Below are 25,159 nucleotides of genomic sequence, written 5' to 3'. Positions count from 1 at the left end.
AACAACCCCCTCTTTTTTTTTCTAATCCCGGACAACCCTTAAAAAAATGTCGTAGGAAAGTATACATGTCTGCTCATTCTGGGTTACAAGACCCTACAGACCACCCTGGTAACTAAACACGCTAATGTATAGTCTCATTGGTTTCCAATAAAATTTCTACACATTTCCCTGATGCAAGTAAAATATTCAATAATAATTCATATGGTCACAGTCCGAAGGGGAGAGAAGTTAACCTACACCAGGCTTTAAGAGAAAGAATGTTTTATTATCTCACTCAATATCATAAGTATAAAAAAATACAATATAAACGCTAGTAAACAACGCACATAAACCTAAGTTCTAGATTACGGTCCACCTGACATGGAATTCCTGCTTTGGAACCTGGAAGGAAAGCTTTTACCAGATATAATAACATCTCTGATTTAGGCGGGAATATGTTACGCTACAAACGTCAGGATTATGACATGTTAGGTTCACCTTGTACAGAGCTGCAGGGCCCAAAGAAATGGGACTCAAAAATCCCCACACAGTGCCCCTGATCTGTCCTGATCAGTTTCGCCAACTCTTCTTGCTCAACAATCATCCGTGTATCACGATCTTTACAGGACTGATACCCTTATACATGTTCTCTCCCAGGGATATGAAACAAGGACAAGGGAGAGTTCCACAAACAACAGAAATGAAATGTTTGGATCGAAATAGTGATGTAACAGTATCAGTGGAAATTTACAGATTGTAGTTTTTTTTTTACTTTTTAATACATCAATATCATCTTCTAAGTTGCTACGGCTCAGAGAAGATTTGGTAAACAGTCCTTGGGAAATGAAGACACTACATCAGTCACATGACTCATCATCTGCGCTGAATCCGGAGAAGCAGATTGGTTGGCATTGTAGGGTACGGAGATTTACCAGGCAGGCTGTCTGTGTGCTGCTGAAGTCGGGCACGGTAAGGAGAAGAACCCGTTGTCCCTCCGTTCCTACGGGGAACATACAAAACCATGTTACTGCATCCAGAGTCAAATTATCGTTACCACAAGACAGCTATATAGTAGAACCTCTTTGAGACGACCCGCCCAATGCATTGAAAAGTGGTCTTCTAGCGTGTGTGCGCGCAGTGGAACTCCCAATCTGGTCTGGATAAGGGGGTGGTCTTCTCAAAAAGGCGGTCTTTTGGAGAGGTTTCACTATAATGATTTCAGTAAACAGACATCGAAGTGTATATATGAGGGTATTGCCATTATTGGATTAATCAATGAGCGGGAGAGATCTAGTAATAGAGAACGTCATCACTGAGAAAATCGAATACCCTGTTGTTGTGCTACTAATCGGTCAGCAGAAGAATGGCACCATTTAGTGGACATGGGCTATCAATAGGCAGGCTGCAGAGAATGTCATTTAGCCCTGGTCTATTACTAGATCACTCCTACTCATAAACAGAGGGAGTCTATTAACCAAATTGTATATGGAAATTGCAACGTCTACATTTCCCTCAAATATAGGTGTAGGTTTGAGAGATGATCCTTCACCATAAAGAAAACGTTCCGCACCTGAAACTACTCAATACCGTATATCATCGCACTAAATCAGAGCTAAAAATATGTTGATGATCAGAAAAATTCATACCTGTTACCTCTTTGCAGCTAAACTTGGGGGCACTTCCACAAAAATACACATGGGGGCAGCTGTGCAGAATGAACGGATCTGACATGTGGAAGGGGTAACACCCTGCAAAGATGACATAGACAAACAGATCCATTTATAGAAATAGGAAGAAAAGGTCGGATACACAGTGTATATAATCTGCACACTTTACAGGACTATACTGTTAGAGGCACTGCATTCTGTGGTGGTCCTTCACCATAGCATGCCATTGTACCCTTCGGCAAGGGCACTCGCACAGGTCTGGGAGTTTCTCACATCTGAAGGCAAAAACATTGGGGAGAGAGTTATCACAACTAGTCCAAGAGAAAAGCGGAGGAGTTAATAATGGCAACCAATCAGGCTTCAACTCATTTTTCAGACGCCACTTTGAAAATTATTTCCGCAACCTAATTGTTTGCCATGGGAACCTACTCTATTATTTTTTTTTTGGGCACCAGTTTTGATAGAGCTCCTCCATTGACTTTTCACATAAAAAAAGATTAAACATATTGTAAAGTGCAAGAATTTTAGATAAAACAGAAGGAAAACTGTTGGATGGCTCTGGGTAGTGTGAACTGCGGTAGAACTTGGCTCTAATAGTTGTGGGTAATGCATAGTTTAAAGGTAACCTGTCACCAGCATTTCACCTATTGAACTCTTCTCACCACTCGCTGGCCGCTGCTGGCAAGAGTTCATTGCCGTTATCCCCTCTCCTAAACTCCTTCTCTGACCGTAAATAACGGTCCGCAAACATTTTGTGCCTTTTCTGGTAATAACCTGTCAGTCTCGTTCGCTCCTCTTCTAATGACCGCCCACTGCCGAAAACTTGCCCGCGCTGAATGCCGAAATCTCGCCAAAGATAGAATGCACCCGTCATGTATTTGCAGCGAATGCGCCGCTATAGTGTCACGTTGTGCACACACACACACACACACACTAGAACATGACATCGATGTGCAAGCATGGGATTTTGTGTGTGCTGAAGGAAAGCGAAGAGCTATCAAAAGTAAGGAGCCGTGGTTTACTCGGAAAGTCTTGAGGAGTGAAGATACGACTCTTTTCGAACGAAGATATGACTTATGCTCATTAGCATACAGCGTGGGAACACTAAATAACGGAATACTACAGCGCCGACTTAGAAGATAATTATAGGTTACATAAAAATGATTTTTCACCCACTACCACCAGGTATTGCTGGTTTAATAGGTGAAATGCTGGTTAGAGGTTCCCTTTAAAGCATAATTTAAATGGGTTTCATATGATTAATTTAAGAGGTGCTGTTTACCTCGTCCAATTTGACAGAATCTGCAACGGATGCTCCGAGCAGATGCAGATGTGAATATAGCTTAATATTTGTACGGGTCAGGTCTACCAAAGTGGGGGCTGCGGATAATCAGAAACATTCTGCTCTGGCTCATAGAGGGGGATCTACTGTATGATGTTCATATGCCTTAACAGGGTATATGAAAATGAGTTGTCTTAGGCCTCATGCAGACGGTCGTGCCCGTAATCACGGGCCGCAATTGCGGGCACGGCCATCCGCAGACAGCCTGCCCGCATTCTCGAGAATGGCCTATAAAACGCAAAAGATGGGACATGTCCTATTTTTTGTGGTACACTTTTACGGCCCGGACACCGTCCCGTAAATAAACAGGAAGGTGTCCGTGGACAATAGAAGTGAATGGGTTTGTAATTGCGGACCGCAATCACGGACGATTTTTACCGTCGTGTGCATGGGGCCTTAGTGAAACAATCCCTTTAACAGTAGTAAATAGAAGGCCATACATAGAGTCCTCCTTACCCAACGTGTCTGGAGCAGTAGGACACGAGTGTCCTACTTGCAGTGTCCATTCCAGGATCTCCAGATAATCCTGCATACTGGAGTACTTGTATATATCACTGATGTTTTGACCAGCTGAGCCCAGAAACCTGTGGAGATATTGGAAGGTCAGACTATATAGTAGTCAATTATTACATCTTGTAGTGGTAAAATGGGTACCTGACACCATCAATTTCTGCTTCATAAGGGTTGGTTACCAGTTGAAGGGTGGAGAATGGGGCGGATTGAGGGAACATGCAGCGGTGCAGGGGCTGTTGAGGAAGGATGTAGTTTGTGGGATCAAAAGCGCCAGGCATGACATCCACAAAAACAGAGGCCTACGGATAGAGAACACATTATATATGCAATTGTACACTTATTCAGGATGAGCACCAGTACATGTCAGTACACGTATTATTCTTCATGTTCACCGTCATAGCCAAAGATCAATACAAAAGGAAGAAAGCTGAAAATAATAAGGTCATTTAACATTTCCTGGCATTTTGTGTCTACAGCTCCCATACACGCCTATATGATACCATGGTAGCAGACAACAAACATATGTATATTATTATATGGTCTTTCATCAACCCCCTACTTCTATCTAACCTACCAAATGTATGTGAGTAAGAATGAGAAGACTGATAGAAGCTAAACAATATAGGAATTATTTAAGACAATTTGCTTCTATAGGATTCCCTATTCGGGCATATGGACATCATAGAAAGGGCTCTCACACTCGGGACACCTTCTTTTAGAGTGGCGAGCCGCTACCTCACTCTAGTAGACTCGGCCTGTCGATCTGATACATGGACAGCCATTAAATCAATACTAATGTATAGCTGGCGCTTCCCTCGGTGATAACAGTGGATGGCAGGGGGTTTATGAAGCGGACTTGCGGCGATCGATGGAACGGCTTCAACATAGAAAGGAGTTGTCAATGTCTTCCAGTTATATCAAATAAATGTTATTTGTCCTATATTGAAAAGCTATCAATTCCCCACGGCTTTCAAGATCTCTGCTTGCTGCCATTTAATATGGACATCACGGTTTACTTTTAGTGGATACAAACTGTTCTGATCATGTGATGGACACACACGTGCAGGACTGATTACCATTACAGTACAGTTATTAGAGCTGCGTCTTGTAACGCACACAGCACCTGTGTGATCATCGCATCCACTGGAAGTAAACAATGAAGGTTCACATTGAATGACAGCAAGCAGTGATGTTAAAAACTGTGAGCAATACAGAAAACAAATTGTTTTCATTACATAAAGACTAACTTTTTTTGTTGAAACCGGAAACCCCTTTAAATAAGCTAAACAGACACTAGTATGAAGATTTCTTCAACAATTTCTCACACAGGAAAAAGCGGAGTCAATATGTGTAAAGCGGATACTATCCACACAGACTCGAGGATGTGATTGCTGCCATAGCGGTCTCTACTAAATGTGGACTTATATAGAGTATGACTGTATATCATTGAAGACCATGAACATTATAACGGAGCTGGTCCCACTAGTGCCGTTATAACAGCCCCATATCTGCTAGGCAGAGCATTTACTCGATGTGGGCATGCGTCCATTCTTCTGCATATTAACAAGCTCGGGCACCGTGAGGTGGCTTGGTCTGCAGTTGTCTTCCAGTTTAGTCCAAAGGTGCACAATACGGTTGCGGTCAAGGCTCTTTGCAATCACATTCCGCCACGCCAAATCGTTTTTTTATGTACATCACGGTGTTCACAGCACAATTACCATTTTGTTTCACGTGTTCCAACACACAACAACATTCAAGGGATTTCCTTTCATTCAAACAAACATGCCCAGTCTGACTGTCGAGAAAAAGCCTTGCACCAAACTTTCTAGTCACCGCGATACCGTTGGGCTGAAAGTTTTCTGTTTGGCATTTGCTAAACCCAGATTGCCAGATAGTGGCGTGAGACTCATCACCGCATAAAACATAGTGATGGTGGTCCAATGGCAGAGTGTTGAACTCCACCGATTCCAAAGCTTGGAATTGCACTGGTGAGCCCAGGCTTGTGTGCGGTTGTGGCTAGGGAAGCCCAATTGTTTAGGATGCAGTTGAAAAGTTCTTGTTGCAATGTTGTTCCCAAAGATATTTTTGTCCCTTTTTAAAATGAAGCCATGCCGGCGAACTGATCATGGTGGGTCTGATTTCTCTGAAGCTGGCCATACACTTTAGATAGCCGTTTGCCGAACGTTCGTTCGACTGAGCTATTCCTCCCGACCCCTCCGGCGGCGTTTCCATGTGTACTTAATAGGGAGAAGGAGTAAAGCCACTGCCAGACTCCTCTGGCAGTGTATTATCTCCTTGTAAAAAGGAAAAACATCTGCATTCAGGGAAGAGTTTGGACACTGCCATACATATTAGGTGGTGGGCAGGACTGGCAGAAATCGGTGGGTTCTGCAGACATACATCTTATGTGTATGGCCCAGTGATCAGCCTGGGGAAGTACTGTGTGGTCACTCATTTCCTCTGCAGTAGAAATCTAGTATAAAACTGAGCCCATTCAAATGAAATGGAAACCATGCCTTTTCAGCAGCTCAGATATTAAGTCTAGGACCCGCTCTGATACCTCCAATTGTCTTACTAGTGTATATGGAAAGGAGTTGTCCAGATTAAATATCCCCTTTAGTGGCTTAGCAATGGCAAAAGGTTTAATTTAGAAGGAGTTTTCACATACTTCTGCCCCGGTAGTGTATATAATATTAGTATTCAATTCCATGCGAAGGGAACTGAACACCTACTGTACAAGATTAACCCCTTCCCTTTGCAGCCACTTTTGACCTTCTTGACAGAGCCTCATTTTTCAAATCTGACATGTAAATTTATGTGGTAATAATTTTGGAATGCTTTTACCGATACAAGCGATTCTGAGACTGTTTTCTCGTGACACATTGTACTTTATGTTACTGGTAAAATTTGGTTGATACATTTCGTATTTAATTGTGAGAAACACCAAAATTTAGCGAAAAATTGCAAAAATGTGCATTTTTGTAAACTTAAATCTATCTGCTTGTACAACAGATTGTAATACCATACAAAATAGTTGCTAATTAAGATTTCCCATACGTCTACTTTAGATTGGCATCATTTTTGAACATTCTTTTATTTTTCCAGGATGTTACAGGGCTTATAACTTTTAAAAGGCTACTTTTAGAGACCAGTTCAGTTGTGAAGTGGTTTGAGGGGCCTATATTTTAGAAACCCCCATAAATCACCCCATTTTAAAAATTGCACCCCTCAAAGTATTCAAAACAGCATTTAGAAAGTGTCTTAACCCTTTAGGCGTTTCACAAGAATGAAAGCAAAGTAGAAGTAAAATTTTAAAAATGTAATTTTCTTTTCAGAACTTTCTGTAACACAGAATGTTTTACCAGAGAAACGTTTATTTTTTTAACAACTTCTTTTTCACTTTATTTACACTTTTTTTTAGTCTCACTAGGGGACTTGAAGGTCCAATTGTCTCATTTATGTTCAAATACATTGCACTACCTATGTAGTGCAATGTATTAGAATGGTCAGTCGTTCACTGAGAGCAAGCCGATTAGGCTCTGCCTAAGGGCGGGGCCTAATCGGCTTTCTTAGTGGCAGAACAGGAGGCCATTGTTAGGCCTCCTGTTGCCATAGCACCCGTTGGCAGCCCTGCGATCGCATCACTGCCGAATTGCTACAAACCACATTAGATCGCTGCATCTAAGGGGTTAATGGCAGGTATCGGAGCTACCTCCGGTCTCCGCCGTTCCAGCAGGGTGTCAGCTGTAACATACAGCTGACACCCGCCGCTGATGACGCACGCTCAGCTTCTGAGCCCACGACATCTTGCCGTTGGTACCGGAAGCCTTTTAGGCCCCACCTCCAGACGGGGCCTAATCGGCTTCCGTACTAGGCAGACCGGGAGGCCAGCATTAGGCCTCCGGCTGTCAATGCAGCCATCGGCACCCCGGCGATCTCGTTAACACCTTAAATGCAGCGGTCGCTTTCCATGACGTATACTTACGACAAATGTCAGGAAGGGGTTAAAAAAGTTTAAAAAGAAACACATTTGCGGCACCACTTACACTAAGCTGGAGAAGAATTTCATCGAGCATCTTCACAGCCTCTACGCTGGCTGCCTGCGTCTTCTTACTCAGATATTTTGCCTGAAGGGTATAAAAGATTACAGGTTTAGATATTGTCTTCTCTTCAGTGATAAGATCCTTCTCAGATATTATCACCCCCCGAGGATGAACTCAATCAGCAGATGCTCCTAGACATCAAGGACATTTTAGTGTTTATAATGCCAGTGTCAATTGAAAGCTATACATAAAGCACCATGATGGCCTCGAGTAACAAATCTTCTGCTGTCGAAGTCATTTCCCGGTAAGTCAGCCAAATCACACAACCTGTCAGAGATAAACAACACTGAAACATACTTATGCTGTGTGACCCCCACTGATGTCTCAAACAAGGCTGTCTGTGTACCCTGAAAAACTTCCATGGTTTTCATTGAAGACGTTTGCTTTAAAGGGGACTGGGACCCCTATGTTCTTGACATTTATGGGGGTCCTAAATGCTGAGTGCCCACTAATGCGAATTTTATGACTTGGTTGACATGTCATGGAAGTAGTCTATTCCAAAATTACTTTAAGAAGGTAATTAAAATATATTGCAACAAAAAAATAAAAAAAGATGGGGGGTGCACATAGGAGAATCCGTGGCTACGGAATACCAGCTTGGGGCCGCTGCACACAGGAAAGCTACTACTGAACACCAGCTGGGGGGGGGCACATAGGAGAGACCACGACTACTGAACACCAGCTTGGGGGGGTGCACATAAGAGAGACCACGGCTACTGAACACCAGATTGGGAGGTGCACATAGGAGAGAGCTGTCAACTTTTGCTAACTTTTTCTTTTACAGAGCGGTCACCTGAACTCTGTCTTTGCTGCGCTGAACACCCGGAGAGAGCAGTGCTGCATTGTGTGCTTGCCCCCGGTGTTCAGGAACGACAAACACAATGAAGCACTGCTCTCTCTCCTGGTGATCAGCACCACCAAGGGCATAACGAAGTGCCACTCATTTTCCTTGTGTTCAACACCCGGAAGCACACAACGGCGCTGGACACCGGAGAGGTAAGTGTGCCAGCAAATGCACCGGCGCCGCAGGTTGCTGACCCCTGGTGTAGATTATAACCTTCTAATTGCAGCACTATGATGCTGGTGTTGAGTCATATTTCAGAAATACACACACATGAATAATACATTACCAGTAATATAGTATCACAATAGTCAAGTAATGTGAGAATCCTGCAGCCGAGACCAATAAAAGCCCTTGAAGGTAATTTCGCACGATAGGTAACAATGATATATCACTAGGATATGCTGGGACCCCCACTGGCCCCCAAAATGAAGCAGATGCAGGGCTAGTTAAGCGCTGAGGTTCCGTCACAAAGTTCCTAGCGATGTTCCCGGCTACCCATTGTGTAGGGAACTACAACTCAGGCCCATTCACTGGAATGAGATAAAATTTTGTAGGAGTTCCTTGCACAATGGATGGCCGGGAGCTCCACTGTGCAGGAATAATGCAAAGGGGCTCCATCAAACAGATTGTTATGGTATATATTAGGGATATGCCATAAGATACTTAGATGGTGAATACGGCTTGGTTTGGAATACCAGACAACGCCTATGTACGAAAGTGGCACTGTTTCTGTGAAAAAAAAACAGACCTTTTTTTTAATCTCATACATCCGCTTTATAATGTATACAACTGTACATTACAGAAACACTCCCAATCAACAAAAACAGCCATATGGTGACTAGAATGCACACTTGTGTATGTGTTTTGTTTCTATGGGCCCAGGCTGTAGGACTTTTAATACTTTGTAGCTAACAACATATTGTCACATTAGATTGTGTTGTTTCTTGTAGAATATTGCTTGGATAACCCAGCATTGCGCAAGTTGTATTAGTGTGTATATTTCAGCTTCTAGTCCTCATATTTTGTACCTTATTCTGGGAGTCCTTGCCCTGAGTGTTCTCGCTGAGTAGATTTCCCGCCAGAATGACACGAGATATCCGAGCCGCACAGCTCTGCTCTTCTTCAGCTCCGGCCTGCCCAGTCACCAAGTCAAGAAGCAGCTGCAACCCCAGCAGGCTGTCCCCGCTGCCTCCTCCAAGGCCCAAACCTGATGCCAGCAGCACATACCTATAACAAATAGCCAAAGAAGTCATTCATAAAAAAAAACACATCTACATAGAAGAGATATACACAATATTTATCATAAATGTCATACAGATGCGGGTCGCCACATCTGGGACCTCTCACTATTGGGAGAAATTGGGTCCCCTTATCCTCGTTCCACCATGTGTGGTGACCACCGCATCCAAGTGGAGATTGGATGGAGAGGTGGCTGTTTTTGGAACTAATATAGGCTTGAATGTGCAGTCATCTCTCCATTAAAGCTGCGACTGGATGCGGCGGCCGGCTCACCTGCTAGAATGGAGATCAGTGGGGACACCCACCTATCAGACATAGCGTTTCCATTCTAACCCAGCTTCCAGCCACCATCTTGCTTGGAGAAATTTCATAGGACTTTTCACATTAGGAAGCAGTGGGGCAGCACCTTTACTTGGTCCTATATAGACAGAATGACTGTGTGCAAAAAGCTATAGATGGTCTATAAGGGACAGGAAGTGGTCGAATGACAAATCACACAGGATGATGGAAAATTGACCCGGGCAAAATGTAGTAGTTTTCCTCTTTAAGCTGAAAGTAAGAAGAACCAGCCCTGGCTGAACACGTGATGATTTTATATAAGAATTCATAAGGGATACTCCTTATATAAAGAAGAACTCTTGGCAAAACTGACGCATGGCTATGCCTAGTGCAGGACCTGAGCGGGTGGTGCATGACTTCGATCTTTGAATCAGTGTGTCACGCAACGCCGCCTCAGACCCTACACCAAGCAATAACACAGCACCAGTTTTACCTGGAGAGTTCCACTCAATGGGTAGTTACTTTTTTTTAAATGTCCAGAATACATACATTTGTAGCGTACAAGACCAGAAAAGCTAGAAAGGAATCTAGGCTAGGAAATAGAATTAGGGGTGGGATATGGACCCAGGAGATATCTAAGGTCCTTGCTTTTCCCGGCAATGATATTTGGCCACAAATACCTTGACTGTTACAAGGCTATATGCAGACGCAGCAGAAATTTCTATTGTAACAGCATCTTCTGTGCTGCCGAACAAGACAACAAACGAAGGCCTGGTTCCCACGTAGCGTAAACATTGCGGAATTTCCGCAACCGAATTCTGTGCGAAAATCTCATGCCCACGCGGCGGAAAAAAAACTTTAATAAATTGACATGTGGTGTGGAATTTAATTCCGCAGCATGTCAACTTATGCTGCGTTTTCGTTGCTTTTCTGTTGCAGGTTTTCCCCATTGAATTCAATGGGGATGCAAAACCCGCACCAGAAAGTCAAGTGTTGTGACTTTTGCGTCGGAATCGCAGTGATTCCGCCACAAAAAATGCAACTTAGGGAAAAAAGTTATATTTACCCAAAACTCCCTACTTCTTCCTCCAGTCCGGCCTCCTGGGATGACGTTTCATTCCATGTGACCGCTGCAGCCAATCACAGGCTGCAGTGATTAAATGGGCTTTAGGGTCATCTAGGGAGGCCGGACCAGACAGCCACGTAGGAACGCATCACCATGACAACGACCTAGGGAATTATCTGCGTTAGATTTTTTTCTTATTTCTACGCTGCTTCCTGCAGTGGAAATGCCGGCCGAAAAAAATAAATCGCAGGACAATGTGGTGTGGTTTTTCGGACGGAATGTGCTGCGGGTTCCAGGTTGGATATGCTGCATAGTTTTTACGCAGCGTTTCCGGCCCGTGGGAATCCGGCCTAAAGCTCGTTCTTGAGATTGTAGGCAGAGATTACCAGAGGGACCATTAACCACTTGGGACATCGGTCAGGATTACAGCACTCCTCCTTTATGCAGTTCGGTACTTTCTACAAATCTTTGGAGTATTTTTCTATGGTTACCAGATTTGCTGACCTCTTGATCCAAACTCACACCATGCTAGGAGAGGACTGGAAAAGATTCAATATCTGAACACAAAGTCCTAACTTCCCAATGCGACGTCAAATACGGGTAATTCTGGCGGGGTTCTCCATTGGATTTTTATTGTCAAGCACACCTTCTGGCTGGCACCTTGCCTTCTGCTTCGTCACTAGGACGAATACATTACATGCCTTGGGCTTATGCAACTTCGGCTAATGAGAAACACTGTGGTGTAAGTCTCTGCATTATTCATAAATCATTCATATATCTTAAAGGGGTTTTCCGGAACCAATTAATACAAGCCTGTTAAACTAAACATGTCAAACCTAATCTTTTTGCAATGTACTTGCGTTTGAAAAGATGTTCCTAGCGGCGTATCTCATCTTCTATCATTTGATGCCTCGATAACCCGAAATTCTAACTTCCGCCTCAGCCCCGTCCATGAGCTCTAACTTCCGTTTTCCGGCAGTCTGAGTGTACGGTCACGTCATAAATGACGTAACTGTACACTGTGTTAATGGGTTGTACCATGTTCTCTATACTCCTATTCAGAGCTGTGTGGTTGATACACTCAGTGTCCAACACGAATGCTCTATTCCAGTGTTCAGCAACCTTCGGCACCTGGCACGCTCTCCCTGTGTTCAGCGCCGTTGTATGTTACGGCGCTGAAGACAGGGAGACTCAGGTGCAGAGCGGGGAGACAAAGGGGCAGTGACACAGTGGCAGAGCGGGGAGACACTCTGGCATGCTCTCCCTGTGTTCAGAGCCGTTGTATGCTGCGGCGCTGAACACAGGGAGAGACTCAGGGGCAGAGCGGGGAAAGTCAGGTGGAGAGACACACTTGCATGCTCTCCCCGTGTTCAGCGCCGCTGTATGCTGCGGCGCTGAAGACAGGGAGAGACAGGGGCAGAGCGGAGCAATAAAGGGGCAGAGCGACACAGTGGCAGAGCGGGAAGACACACTGGCATGCTCTCCTCATGTTTAGCGCCGTTGTATGCTGCGGCGCTGAACACAGGGAGAGACAGGGGCAGAGCGGGGAGACCTTCACAGAGCAAAGTGACACTTGCATGCTCTCCCCGTTTTCAGCGCCGTTGTATGCTGCGGCGCTGAAGACAGGGAGAGATCCAGGGGCAGAGCGGAGAAACAAAAGGGGCAGAGCAACACAGTGGCAGAGCGGGAAAACACTCTGGCATGCTCTCCCTGTGTTCAACGGGGAGACAGGAGGAGAGACACACTGGCATGCTCTCCTCATGTTCAGCACAGTTGTATGCTGCGGCGCTGAACACAAGGAGAGACAGGGTCAGAGCGGGGAGACAAAGTGACAGAGCGAAGTGGACACACTTGCATGCTCTCCATGTGTTCAGCACCGTCGAATGCTGCGGCGCTGAACACAGGGGGAGACTCGGGCAGAGCGGGGAGACACAGTGGCAGAGTGGGGAGAGAGAGGCGCAGAGCGGAGAGACACACTGGCATGCTCTCCCCGTGTTCAGCGCCGTTGTATACTGCGGCGCTGAATACAGCGGGAGACACAGGGTCTTCAGCGGGGAGAAACTACTAGGGGAGGAAACATCAGCGCTTTGATTCATGGGATTTGTAGTCTTTATTCACAACAGGAAATGGCCGGTCACAGCAAAATGCGATATAAACAAACTGGAAAATAACTTTAAGGGGGCATAGAATGAAGAAATTCAGCCACAAAAACAGATGGCGAACATAGGTTGAACAGAAGTAACAGATATAAAAGGTTTATTAAAAAATTATGTCGGAAAACCTTTACATTTAGGGTGTAGGATGGGTGAATACAAGAGGTTTTTGCGCTTTACACTTATACATAGTTGCAACAATGTAAGACAATGACCTAATGAGAGAGCTATGTGCTACATCTACTACTATGTAAAAAACCTTCTGTGTGGTCTACATCACTGTATGAACTGCAATGATCAATGTTACAACCAATTTTAGTTTGCATTTCAGTGAAGATATAGGTGCTTTTTCTCTACTGTTGTTTATATACATACAAGACCCCCAGTGACAAAATCAGGCAGAAAGATGAACCATTCAAGACACATCCCAGTCTAGTGTTCATACCCAAGGACGACCAAATGACTTTTTACCTATTCAGCTACCAGTGTCCTTACCAAGATGCATTTTACGTCATTTTAAGTTCCATGTATTTGTTTTATGGACCATTTACTTTTTTTTCCCCCTTGAAAGTACTACGGAGGAAGCCAAAGGAAATAGCTCCGTGTGTTTCTAGAACACATTCCAAGTACCTGGTTTGGCTGCAGAATAATCGTGGTTTTGCATGGTCTGCATTTGAGAGACTTTCTTTAAAATAAAAATCATCTGTCAGCAAAAAGCTTATAGAGAAGGAAGATCAGACTCCTAGATGGAAACCTGATGTAGAAAGAAGGGACCCACCTGTCTTCCTCCAAATCTGGAAGAGGAGGTTGTGGGGGAAGGGAGGCTAAGCAGGAATCTTCTACCGTGAACTTTCCAGCATCGTCTTCTGCACCGAGGACTGCTATTACAGCACCTAGCAGGACACAGGGAAGATAGGGGTTATGAAGATGGATAGGCGAGACCGCATGCTGTGTGACGGGAGGGAGAAAAGTCAAACTGCAACCAATGTGGCATACAAAGCCATGAAAAACTTCAGAAACAAATTGTGGAGAGAGGTTGTGGTTCTTCCTAAAATACTAAAGAATTTTGCAACACTTAGGACCATGATAGATTAGTGCAGCTGAACTAAGAGTAATGTACGGTCATATTTAATAGAACCACCACACATTGGGACGTGTGACAGCGACGTGTGGCCTGACTTTTACCATGGAGCTCCAGCTTAGGGAAAGGTAACCCAGAATGGTTGAAGACATCATGTAGCACCAATGTGCCATATGCAGAAGGTAAGGGCGCTCACCAGTCACAAACATCTGCACATCAGTGGCACCTTCTAACTTGATCCTCTGTAGCTCGTCTTCCAGTATCAGTTCATCTGAATCACTGATATACTTTTGCCTTGCTGGTTGAGGCAGGAGATTATGCTAGAGGTAAGAGAACAGAATAACAGATATAATGTGCCTCACAAATATTAAAGACATATCATTCCCCTTTAATTCGCAAATTGGCTTTGAAAGGGTGCATTTTATATGCGGATTAGAGTTTGCAATGTTTATATGAATATTATTTATTTAAATCTTGATGTAAATGCCTCAAAGTAGGATTCAGTCCAAACAATGCCGAGCCGTCAGTCATGGGTTCATTGTTTAGTTAGGGAAGCACCACCCTCTTATTATAACAATCTTCATTGAATGAGCGTCGGACAGCAGGACCGGCATGTTCTGTTCAAAAGAAGGTCGTCGGTCCTCACACAAGTGACGTAGCTCAGTAACATGTATCAAAGGGGCCCACGGTAGTCTTGCACGGAGCGCTGGCTTCTGCTCATAGCTCAGATATTTCTACATTTTAGACCTCGGTTATTGGGCACTCCATTGCCCGAGAGCTGTACCTTGTCGGGATATTTTCATCTCTCTAAACTTTGCTGATGGCATCGCCATTTGAACTCAACAGAATTGCCAAAAACACATATTGCAGAAATGGAAATCTCCAATTTATGAGACAAAGGGGCCCTGTGTATAGTTGAGTGCTGTGGGCCCCTTCATTCTACTTATTGGTGGGGGCTCAGGTTCACTGTTCGTCACCTTTGCTATCTTCAGACAGTCTTCGTAACATCAGAAGACAGCTAAAGCCCACTGAATGGAAAACTATGCTGGTACACATCCTTTCAACCCATAGATTTACAATCGCACCGCACCAGTCTCTAAATGGATGCAATGAAAAGCACCAGTCACCCATTATATGGAGGTGGGATGACAAGAGATAGATCATTTATGTCATGTGTATTCCACCATAATTGTTGAGGAATAGATTAGTCCTTCTAGACCAGGCACAGGTGTCACCATATTCTAGCTGGCGAGGTCTCAGCAGAAGTCCCAGAACAGGGGTCAGGAACCTATAAGGAAGCCCAGCGAGTGCTCTCCAGTCTAAACTTAGCCCAACGCCGCGCCCTTGGTTGGATTAATAGATGTAGCGTGCGCCAACGTCATTGGTTTCTTCAGGGCGAGGTAACGCACAGCGTTTGGCCTGGTTTTTGTCACCAGTGTCATGTTCGCTTTGTAATTCTATGAACAGTGGCTGTCGCCCCCGAATACAAAATGTCCCCTCATCCGTTATAAAACACATAAGCCTTGCAACGAACAATAATTGAGCTGGTTTCTGAGCGGCTGTAACTTTTTTTTACATATCTTCTTACACATGAATTCTATCCTCAGCCCCTCATGAAGCAGCCTTACTGCAGACCACTGTGAGGCCTGTGTTCAGATCAGTCACCTCATATGCACCACAGAGGGATCATCTATGAAAAGAACGTCAGGGACAAGACTCACTGAAATGCAAGTTTAATTAACTGAATAATTGGTTTAGGTCACATACATGGCAACAGTCTGTAATGACTTTCTGTTTCATGGCACACTACGCACTTCATCTATGATTTTCATTTTATTTTTTTAAAATCGGCACGCCGCACAAAAAAGGTTCCCGACCGCAGTCCTAAAACAACAGCCTGTGAATGCATTTGCTGCCACCTCCTGGATGATTCTAGAACTACAGGAAAAAGCAGCCAAACGTAAATCTGCCTCCAAATTAAGTTCAGGATTACGGAGGCAGTTTTTGAGGAGGATTATTTTGGTGGGGGACCTTACTCATCTGTAAAATCTGCTAGCCTTTTATTTCACTAAAAGAAGCTTAAAAAACGACGTTAAGCCACACAATGCAAGTTTTTTTCCTGCTTTCAACTGATTTCAATAGGAGGTTCAAGAGTGGAATCTGCCCCAAGATAGGGCAGGAAAAGTCCATCCTGAAAAATAAACAAAAACCGCCTCTGATTCATATTGAAATCAATGGGAGGCGGATTTGGGTCTTTTTTTAAGCCAATTTCGACACGGTTTGTGTGAACATTAGAACAATGTAGAGGAAACCAACATGAAAGTCAGGATGACAGAAATATTTAGAGATTATTAGCAATATTTTACAACGATAATATTAAAGTAGTCATTTTTTTCATGCTACTATTTATTCATGATCCCGATACTCTACAATCCAATATCTATAATATAACTAAAAATATGGACAGATACATCGCTGTTGTGCTGTTGTAAGGGAAAACTACTAGCTTGAAGCCATTCTTTTTACTAGCAGGGCAGTCGCCCCATTTGTTTAGTTACTTTTTTGGTCCACTAGCTTAGCAATGTTATTGCTCTTGAGAATAGTTTCTCTTAAAAAAACAGGACCGATTGTGGTCGATCTCATGAACACCGGATGAATAGGTAAACTACGGGCATATATATTTCGGGTGTAAATGCCCAATAAAAAAATCATTCGCACCAAGTGATATTCAAGAGTCAAGTTCGCCGCACAATGAGGACAATATTTACTGCAATTAAAGCCGTATTACGGCCCCCTGCATTCCTAAAGAACGGACGTGTGTGTGTGATGATTTATCTATCGGAATATAATTACGTCCAGTGGATAAATCAAAGATGAACATTTCTCATTCATTGAGAGCACTCCGCGCAGAGAAAGTTTATGGTAATTGTTTGACTAAAGTCTAAAGCTAGCCGTTGAACAGCTGACATCTAAAAGTGTATTTTACGTAAAAAGAGAACGGAGATAAGCAGCTTCCGGACATATATGGCACCGCTCATCTCCAGTGAAAACAATGGATCAGAGAGGTTACATTCCCACCTGTTCAATTATTAAAATGGAGGACAGGCTCCCAGCTTCAAAGATAATTATTAATGACTTATCCCGCTGCAGCATGTTTCGACTTTAACATGTCCGATCCTTTGTTTTCCCCGCCATATAAGCAGTGCAATGGCTTATCCCCCTCCCCCTCTTAAAATGAACTTGCAAGCACAGCCGATCCAGGAATATATGTATTTGTGGGAGTCGGGAGATGTAGGTAAGCTTTACCATAAAGGTTAAAGAAAGAAAATATAGACTGAGAAATATGGATACAGTGAAGGCAGACAAGGAAAGTGCGTGTACCTCTTCACTGATCTCCCGCAAGATGGACGGTTGAAGTTCCATGGATTTAAACAACGTTCCCACCACACAGCACCTCTCTGCTGCCTGAAGTTCACATAATTTCCGAACAGCTATATCTTCACCTGTAAGCAAAACACCAGGTATAAGAAAGTCCTCGGAGTGTAGCGTCCGGCTCATATGCAAACCGTATGTATTTATATGCTATATAACAATACGCAGATTCTGAAGTAGTGCAGTCTTAGGCTTCAGGCCTTTAAACCCCTTTCCGCCGCAACCATTTTTCGGATTTTCACTTCAGTTTTTTCCTCCCCACCTTCCAAAAGCCGTAACTTTTTTATTTTTCTATCAATATTGCCGTATGAAGCTTGTTTTTTGCGGGACGAGTTGTAGATTTTCACGGCACAATTTATTGTACCATATAATGTAGTGGAAAACTGGGAAAAAAAAGATTTGTGGGGTGGAATAGGAAAAAAACAGCAATTCCACAATATTTTTTGCGTGATTTTTTTTTATTGTGGTTCACTGTGCGGTAAAATTTGCATGTTAACTTTATTCTGCGGGTCAATACAATTACGATGATATTAAATTTATATAGTTTTTTTATGTTTTACTAATTTTACAAAGAAAAAACTGATTGTTAAAAATAAAATGTGAGTTTTGTCGCCATATTCTGAGAGCCATAACTTTATTTATTTTTCTGTTGATTTAGCCGTGTGAGGGCTTATTTTTTGCGGGATAAGCTGTAGTTTATATTGGTACCAATTTGGGGTACGAGACTTTTTTTTTTTGTGGAAGGAGTGGCCACAAAACAGCAATTCTGAAGTTTTTAATTTTTTACGGCGATCACCATGTGGACTGAATAATGATATATTGCAATAGTTCAGACTTTACGGATTTGTCGATACCAGTTATGTTGTTTGTTGGTTTTTTTACATTGTGCTTGAGGGATAATGGGAAAAGGGTTTTTTTATAACTTTTTTTTTTATTTATTAAAAAAAACATTATTTTACTGTTTTTTTACATGTCCCCCTAGGGGACTTGAACCATCAATCATTAAATCGCTTGCACGATATACTGCTATATTCATGTATTGCAGTATATCATGATTCTGACAGTCTCCTATGAAGCGCTGCCGGAGGCCCCCCATCAGGCCCCTAGGCTGCCATGCCAACCAGCGGCACCCCGCAATCATGTCGTGGGGGGGCGTTGAAACATTACGGGGGGGGGGGTGTCGCCCTCCTGTTTTTAGTCATTTAAATGCCGCAGTCGCTATTAACCGTGGCATTTATAGGGTTAAACAAGTGGGATCCCGCTCGTTACCCGGAAGTGTCAGTTGTAACACACATCCGACACGCTCGTCCTATGGAGCGGGCTCAGCCCGTGAGCCCGCTCCATGCTCCCCCGCCTGACGTGAACCGTATATACAGCGGATGTCGGTAAGGGGTTAACCTTAGGATTTATGAATAGTATTGGCCCTTTTATACGTTTATTCTCGTATAAAGATTTGTGAAGGATACACTTAAAGGGAAGGTGTCACAAAATTTTTTTTTTTTTAGATAATATTGCTTTTAGTTTGATATTAAAATAAATTTTATTTATTTGTGTTCTTGTGTTGTACTTTTTACTTTGTTCTGACTTTTACTTCTCTATGGGGGCTGCCATTTTTTTTTCATCTCTGTATGTGTCGATTAACGACACATACATCCCCATAGAGAATGCGAACGGGAGCCGTTCCATTCACTGCAGCGTACGCGGTCTGTGTGGGAACAGCGCATGCGCCGCTCCCACACAGACAAAAAGGAAGGTCTTTGGCAGAGCGAAATCCGGCGCCATTTTCATGTGGACCGGAAGCCGCGGCCGGACAGTAAGATGACGACTTCCGGTTGCGGCTTCCGGCCATATGTTCAAGGCAGCGAAGACGCAAGGAATAGGAGCGGAGGCGGCAGCAGGAGCAGGGAAGTTATGTTTGTGTATGTGATGTGTGTTTTACGTTCCTGTATGTTTGTGTTATACCGTCTGCTGAGCACTGTATCCAATCCTCCTACACTGTGCATTCGCTCAGAAAATGGCGGCACACAGTGTAGGAGGTTTGAAGATTCAACCCCCTCCTTCTCCTGGCACTAGCCAGGATAAGGGAGGGGGGATTGTGTGAGGACACTAGAGCGAGTGTGTCTACCCCAAATTTGCAGCATAAAGCAATGAGGTTGCTTTACCACATTGCCAATGCTGAAATTTTGGGAATTGCTCCCTCTAGTGACCAGCACATGGAAATGTTATAAATTAGAATATAATTTATAATATTTCCAGACTTGTGAAAAAATTAAAACAATGTGTAATCACTTATATACGAACTGTTTAACAGAAAAAATAAATAAATTCTAGCGACACATTCCCTTTAAAACGGCTGAATCTAACAATAATGGGTGCCATCTTCAGAAAGAGGAGGACTGGTTCCTCCACGTCTTGAAAACCAGTTCTGCAGATGGAGTTGCAGTCTACGGTGTAGCACTGCAGATCAGCGCAGTGTGTGTCTATAGATAGTTACATAGAGTGAAAAAAGACTCAGGTCCATCAAGTCCAACCTTTCTCAATATATTACACGTCATTCATTGTTTGATTATATATAACCCTCAATACCACACGTCAGTAAATAATCGTAAAGCCTTTTTCTAAATGCTGACATAGTGTCTGCCATCCCTACCTCTTGGGGAAGGGCATTCCATAGGGTGACTACTCTAACTGTAAAGAACCCTTTCCTATATTCATGTCTGAAAAGTTTGTCTTCCACACGCAATGGGTGTCCCCTGGTCCTTTGTAGATTCCTTGGAAACACATTATGTACTAGTGCTCTGTATTGACCACACACATAACTAGCCTTTCATTGTAAGCAACACCTCCCATTATAGAGGGGTAATATTACAAGGGATTTATAGAGGGGTAATATTACATTTGAATCACGGGTTTTCTATCTTTCTTTTTATACATCCTAAAATCCTTCTTTTGCACTCTGCCCTATGCTATAATCTATGAAGAAATTCTGCCTATCTAGTCTCAAAAGGACCTGTCATTTAGCCATTATAACAACATGCAGACTGTATAGCGCAGAGGAAAAATAAAAAATGTCAAGAAAAAAAATGGCCCAAAAAAATTCTTTCAAAATATGCCATTTTCCTATAATAGATACCCTTGCACATTTACACGCATACCCCATTTCTTCTTTGCACTCTCTATAAGAAGTGGCCTCATTTGGAGCAGTCGGGTGGCATAGATGTGGGCATACTGGCGAGTGAAGTTGCGTTCTCCCAGTCGAAAGCTTTCTGAGCGATTGATGTACAGTGAATTAGACACTCTAGTGAAAGTGGCAGAGACTTCAGATGGAGGTGATAGGAGTCCAGGCCCTTGACCGACAGCTAGATCTGTGAACATGATGGCTACCTGTGAAAGAAGGGAATTCTGAGTAAATATTTTTAGTCTTGACTTATTATGGGAATATAATAACATTAGAAAAAACCATTATGCTTGGAAGAGTTGAAAAAATTGGAAGACCAGCAACAAGATGAATGGTTATAACCACGGAAATGATAAACAGCCTCTAAGAGGAGGGAGACTGCTTATCTCCACCCTACCCCAACCTCAGAGACCAGAAGTGGCAGGTGGAGTAGAATAAAGCAGTGCCACACAATAAGGCACACGTAATTTTGATTCGCAAATATGGACCGTAATTGCGGCTCAAAGTATGGACCCATTTATTTCTATTGCCCACAGATACCTTCCCGTATATTTACGGAAAGGTTTCCGGGCCGTAGAACGCATCTGCAAAAAAATAGGACATGTCCTATTTTTTGATTTTACGGACCATGCTCAAATACTTTATAATGGGAGCTTGGCCCGCAAGTGCGGTTGACTGTCTGCGGCCAGCCATAGCCACGAACCAGGAATATGGCTACGGCTGTGTGCAGGCAGCCTAAAGCAAATAAGAGTGTCACTGTTTTGTCAGTGCTGTATCCTGCCTATCTTGTCTCCAGCAGTACAAAACACCTGTCATTCAGATATTATCACACCCCCATCTAGTGATAATGGGACGACATTTCTGCTAACAATCAGTCTGCATAGTACGGCTAAGTTTATTACGCATGATATCATATAATTGAGAATCCTGAGCAGAAACAGAAGACCCGAGATGCTGAGGAAAAGCTATTCATATGTTTTCAGGAGTCAAAACTAAAGGCCCATTTACACGAGCAGATATTCGTACGAGCGATCACAGTAAGCGACCTAACAGCGATTTACAATTGTCTAAATAATAGTTCTAAATTTGTTCGGTCGCATAATCAGACGTTGTTCACTGCATTCATACCTGTTGAATAGTAGATAATGATTTACAGAGTAGATATGAAGAAATCGGGTAATGACGGTCTTTCAACACCCTTTCCCAACCCCAGGTCCCTGGTGTCTATGGAGGCTACAGTATGTGCGTTCAGTTTGAGACACCGCGCACTTAGAATTCTGGACATTAGTGTCTTTAAAAAACATCTATTTCTATAGATCAACCGATTCATGTTTGTTCACGTACCACAATGTCATAACGATCGACGATTCGTTTTATTTTCGGTTAAACAATTGTTGCCGCAATCAACAAGCGCTTTATCACCAGTTGCTTCACCTATGCACATTAAGTGATTATCCTACATGCTGGCGTGACCGATATAGATCTTTTGCCTGTGTAACTGGGCCTTGACTCATGACGACAACTCCTGTCCATAGGCCCTATTAGGTAGGCCCGGAAAGTCTATGCATTACATCTGAATGGCCGCCAAGTAATATTACATTCCCACTGCAGCGGCCGCTGCGAGGGTAACAACTGGCCATGGATTCCAGCTAATCGCGGGAGGTAGAATGACATTTGTTTTTTCTCCTGTGGAAATACGGTTTACATTACTGCTAGCTGTTAGCAACTGCGCCAAGGCTTTCTGTTGTTCTGCTCCGTCATAGGAGCTGAATGACAAAAAACCGGAGCTGTCAATTCTGTCGCATGACAGAAGCCAACAGCGCCAATTAGAAGTCATTGACTTTAATGGGCATCGTCTGGCTTTTTGGTGTCCGTCATTTTGTCTGGCAAAATCAATGGAATCGGTAACGAAGGCCCTGACGCAGATGTGAATGGTGCCTTAGGCTTTATTCACACTAACGTCAAGGCTTCTAGGCGTCAAGGTTTATAACAGAAGCTATGATGGATAGGTCTATGCCAATATTTTTGCGTGTAAGAAAAGTGCTGCAGACAACACTATTCCTAGCCGTCAAAAATATCGGAAAGCGTGTCAGAAACCCCCAGACGCAGATGTGAACAGAGCCTTACCCTAGTAGCTTAAGGAACATCGGAAAGCTGGGTGACAACTCCTGTAAGTACCGTAATTATGGCTGTAGCGGTCGTCAATCAGAAAAAAATTAATAAAACATTAAAAGATTTAAAAAACCTAGAAGACTCAAAGATTTACATTTCCAAGTGACTTCTATTTTAGGTGATTTGCATTCTAGGAAGTGTTGTCTTCACAAAAGAAAATGAACAGTAATCTTTAGTAGTTAAGAAAAAGTCGCACAAGTTTTGCGCAAAACTTTGCCAAATTTTACCCTTTTATATTGGGGCTTAGCGGAAGGGACACCTGTGGCCTAACAAATTTACTATAAACTATAGTGGAAACCTACACTAGTTCACAGCTAGCGTAGATTTCTTTTTATAGCTTGCGAACAGTTCAAGATGCGACAAAGGCATGTACCTTTTAATACATTTGTTGCATCTTAGACCAGCCTATTAAACCTGAGCCTAATGGCTGATTCAGACGACCGTGAATTGCGTCCGTGCAGGTCGCGTGGTTTTCACGCAGGACGCATGGACCAATAGAAGTCTATGGGCCAGTACAGACAGTCCGTGCTTTTTGCGCAGCGTTTGTCCGCTGCGTAAAAAGCGCGGCACGTTCAATATCTCCGCGTATTTCGCGCATCACGCACCCATTGAAGTCAATGGGTGCGTGAAAACCACGCATGCCACACGGAAGCACTTCCGTGCGAACTGCCTGTTTCGCGCAACAGCTGTCAAAAGGATGAATGTAAACAGAAAAGCACCACGTGCTTTTCTGTTTACAAACATCCGAATGGCGTGTCATAATGATGGCGGCTGCGCGAAAAGCACGCAGCCGCGCATCATATGATGCTGCCTCACGGAGCAGGTAAGTGGCTTTTGCGCAGACAAAACGCCGCGTGTTTTGCGTGCGCAAAAACGCCACGGTCGTCTGAATCAGTCCTAACTGTCCCACTCTATTATAGGAGCTCAGCTAAGATGTTAGGATGTGTCTGACAACAAGCTTGTTGACCGTTTCCAATGACTACCAGGAGAATTTTAAAAATAAAGCGGGGCTCTAACTCAGGATCAGTACAAGATAAGGCCCCCTGCACACGGCCGTGCCCATAATCACAGCTAGTGATTATGGGCACGGCCGGCCAGGGACGGTCATCCGCATTTGCGGGCCGTGCTCCCATTATAAAGTATGGGATCAGGGTCAGCAAAATCAAAAAAATAGGACATGTCCTATTTTTTCTGGGTCATTTCTACGGCACGGACACCATCCCGTAGATATACGGGAAGGTGTCCGTGGGCAATGAAAATGAATGGGTCCGTACTTTGACCTGCAATTGAGGATCAAAATTATGGCCGTGTGCATGAGGCCTAAGTAATGTAAGTTTGTAAACCTGTTGCTAGTAATTCAAGGGGTTGTATGAGATTTATATAAAAAAAAAAAAAAAAAAAGAAGAAGGGGGGGGGGCAGGGATTTTACTTGCTCCGTACCGCGGGGCGATGTTGTCGTACTTCTTCAATAAAAGGATTGAAACCAAATAAAAAAGTCTGCGTTTTTTCCAGAGATACCGCAATACAATATATTAAAAAGTCAAACAAGGGCACATGTACTGCGTATATAAAAAAGGTGCGCAAATATGGCATCACATGGATGTAACAATATCATATTATATTGCAGAGTAAGCATTGGCTATATATAACACTGGGAGCAGGTCTTACAGCAGGTTACCATACCATCGAAAATAACGAACTGCACTCAGTGTAGTGGTCACCAATCTGGTGAGACTACAACTCCCAGCATGCTGGGAGTTGAAGTTTGACAACAACTAGAGAGCCTCAGGTTGGAGACCAGTGCACTAGTAACACTGACCGCACTAGTGTCCCAATAGGATATAAAAGAGATCATATGATTGGGTGACACGTGGTTCTCTGACGTGTGGCACTACAAGTCCCAGCATGCCATGCTCACAGTGCACGCTGGAACAACAGTCACATAATAAATAAACGTACATATTATCATGCGGGATTTACACTACTCTCAGCTAAAGCAATAGCACCAAAACCTCACCGTTCAGCAGCTCCCGCCACTGAAGATCTTCTTTCAGCTGTCGCCGTGACGTAATCGTCCAGCGACGACGTCTGAAGTCGGCCATGTTGAGAAG

At 43.5% G+C, this 25,159-nt stretch overlaps 1 protein-coding gene across 3 annotated transcripts; it reads right to left on the bottom strand.

Moving 5' to 3' along the window:
- Positions 1-244: 244 nt before the first annotated feature.
- POLD2 (DNA polymerase delta 2, accessory subunit) lies at positions 245-25,159 on the bottom strand. 3 transcript variants are annotated; one of them, XM_075858666.1, is made up of 11 exons: positions 25,066-25,159; positions 20,854-21,082; positions 17,648-17,769; positions 14,463-14,586; positions 13,964-14,078; positions 9,477-9,675; positions 7,548-7,628; positions 3,643-3,800; positions 3,445-3,572; positions 1,626-1,727; positions 245-979 (listed from the first exon to the last, which is right to left on the bottom strand). In XM_075858666.1, the coding sequence occupies exons 2-11, from the start codon at positions 21,071-21,073 to the stop codon at positions 837-839; spliced, it is 1,392 nt and encodes a 463-aa protein (XP_075714781.1). In that variant the 5' UTR covers positions 21,074-21,082; positions 25,066-25,159; the 3' UTR covers positions 245-836. The 3 variants fall into 3 exon arrangements, with proteins under 3 accessions (XP_075714781.1, XP_075714782.1, XP_075714780.1); XM_075858667.1 differs by lacking the exon at positions 25,066-25,159 and adding an exon at positions 25,008-25,053; XM_075858665.1 differs by lacking the exon at positions 25,066-25,159 and adding an exon at positions 24,732-24,812.

The sequence above is a fragment of the Rhinoderma darwinii genome, chromosome 3, assembly GCF_050947455.1.
Source record: "Rhinoderma darwinii isolate aRhiDar2 chromosome 3, aRhiDar2.hap1, whole genome shotgun sequence".
Lineage (NCBI taxonomy): Eukaryota > Metazoa > Chordata > Amphibia > Anura > Rhinodermatidae > Rhinoderma > Rhinoderma darwinii.
Note: the sequence above shows the minus strand (reverse complement) of the source record. Positions and strands in the feature narration are given on the sequence as shown.

Excerpts from the sequence above, each read along its gene's own strand:
- POLD2 (XM_075858665.1), bottom strand. Across the intron at positions 9,676-13,963 it reads CCAGATTTGGAGGAAGACAG|GTATGTGCTGCTGGCATCAG; the intron begins GTGGGTCCCTTC and ends TATTTGTTATAG. Across the intron at positions 3,573-3,642 it reads GCAGAAATTGATGGTGTCAG|GTTTCTGGGCTCAGCTGGTC; the intron begins GTACCCATTTTA and ends ATATCTCCACAG.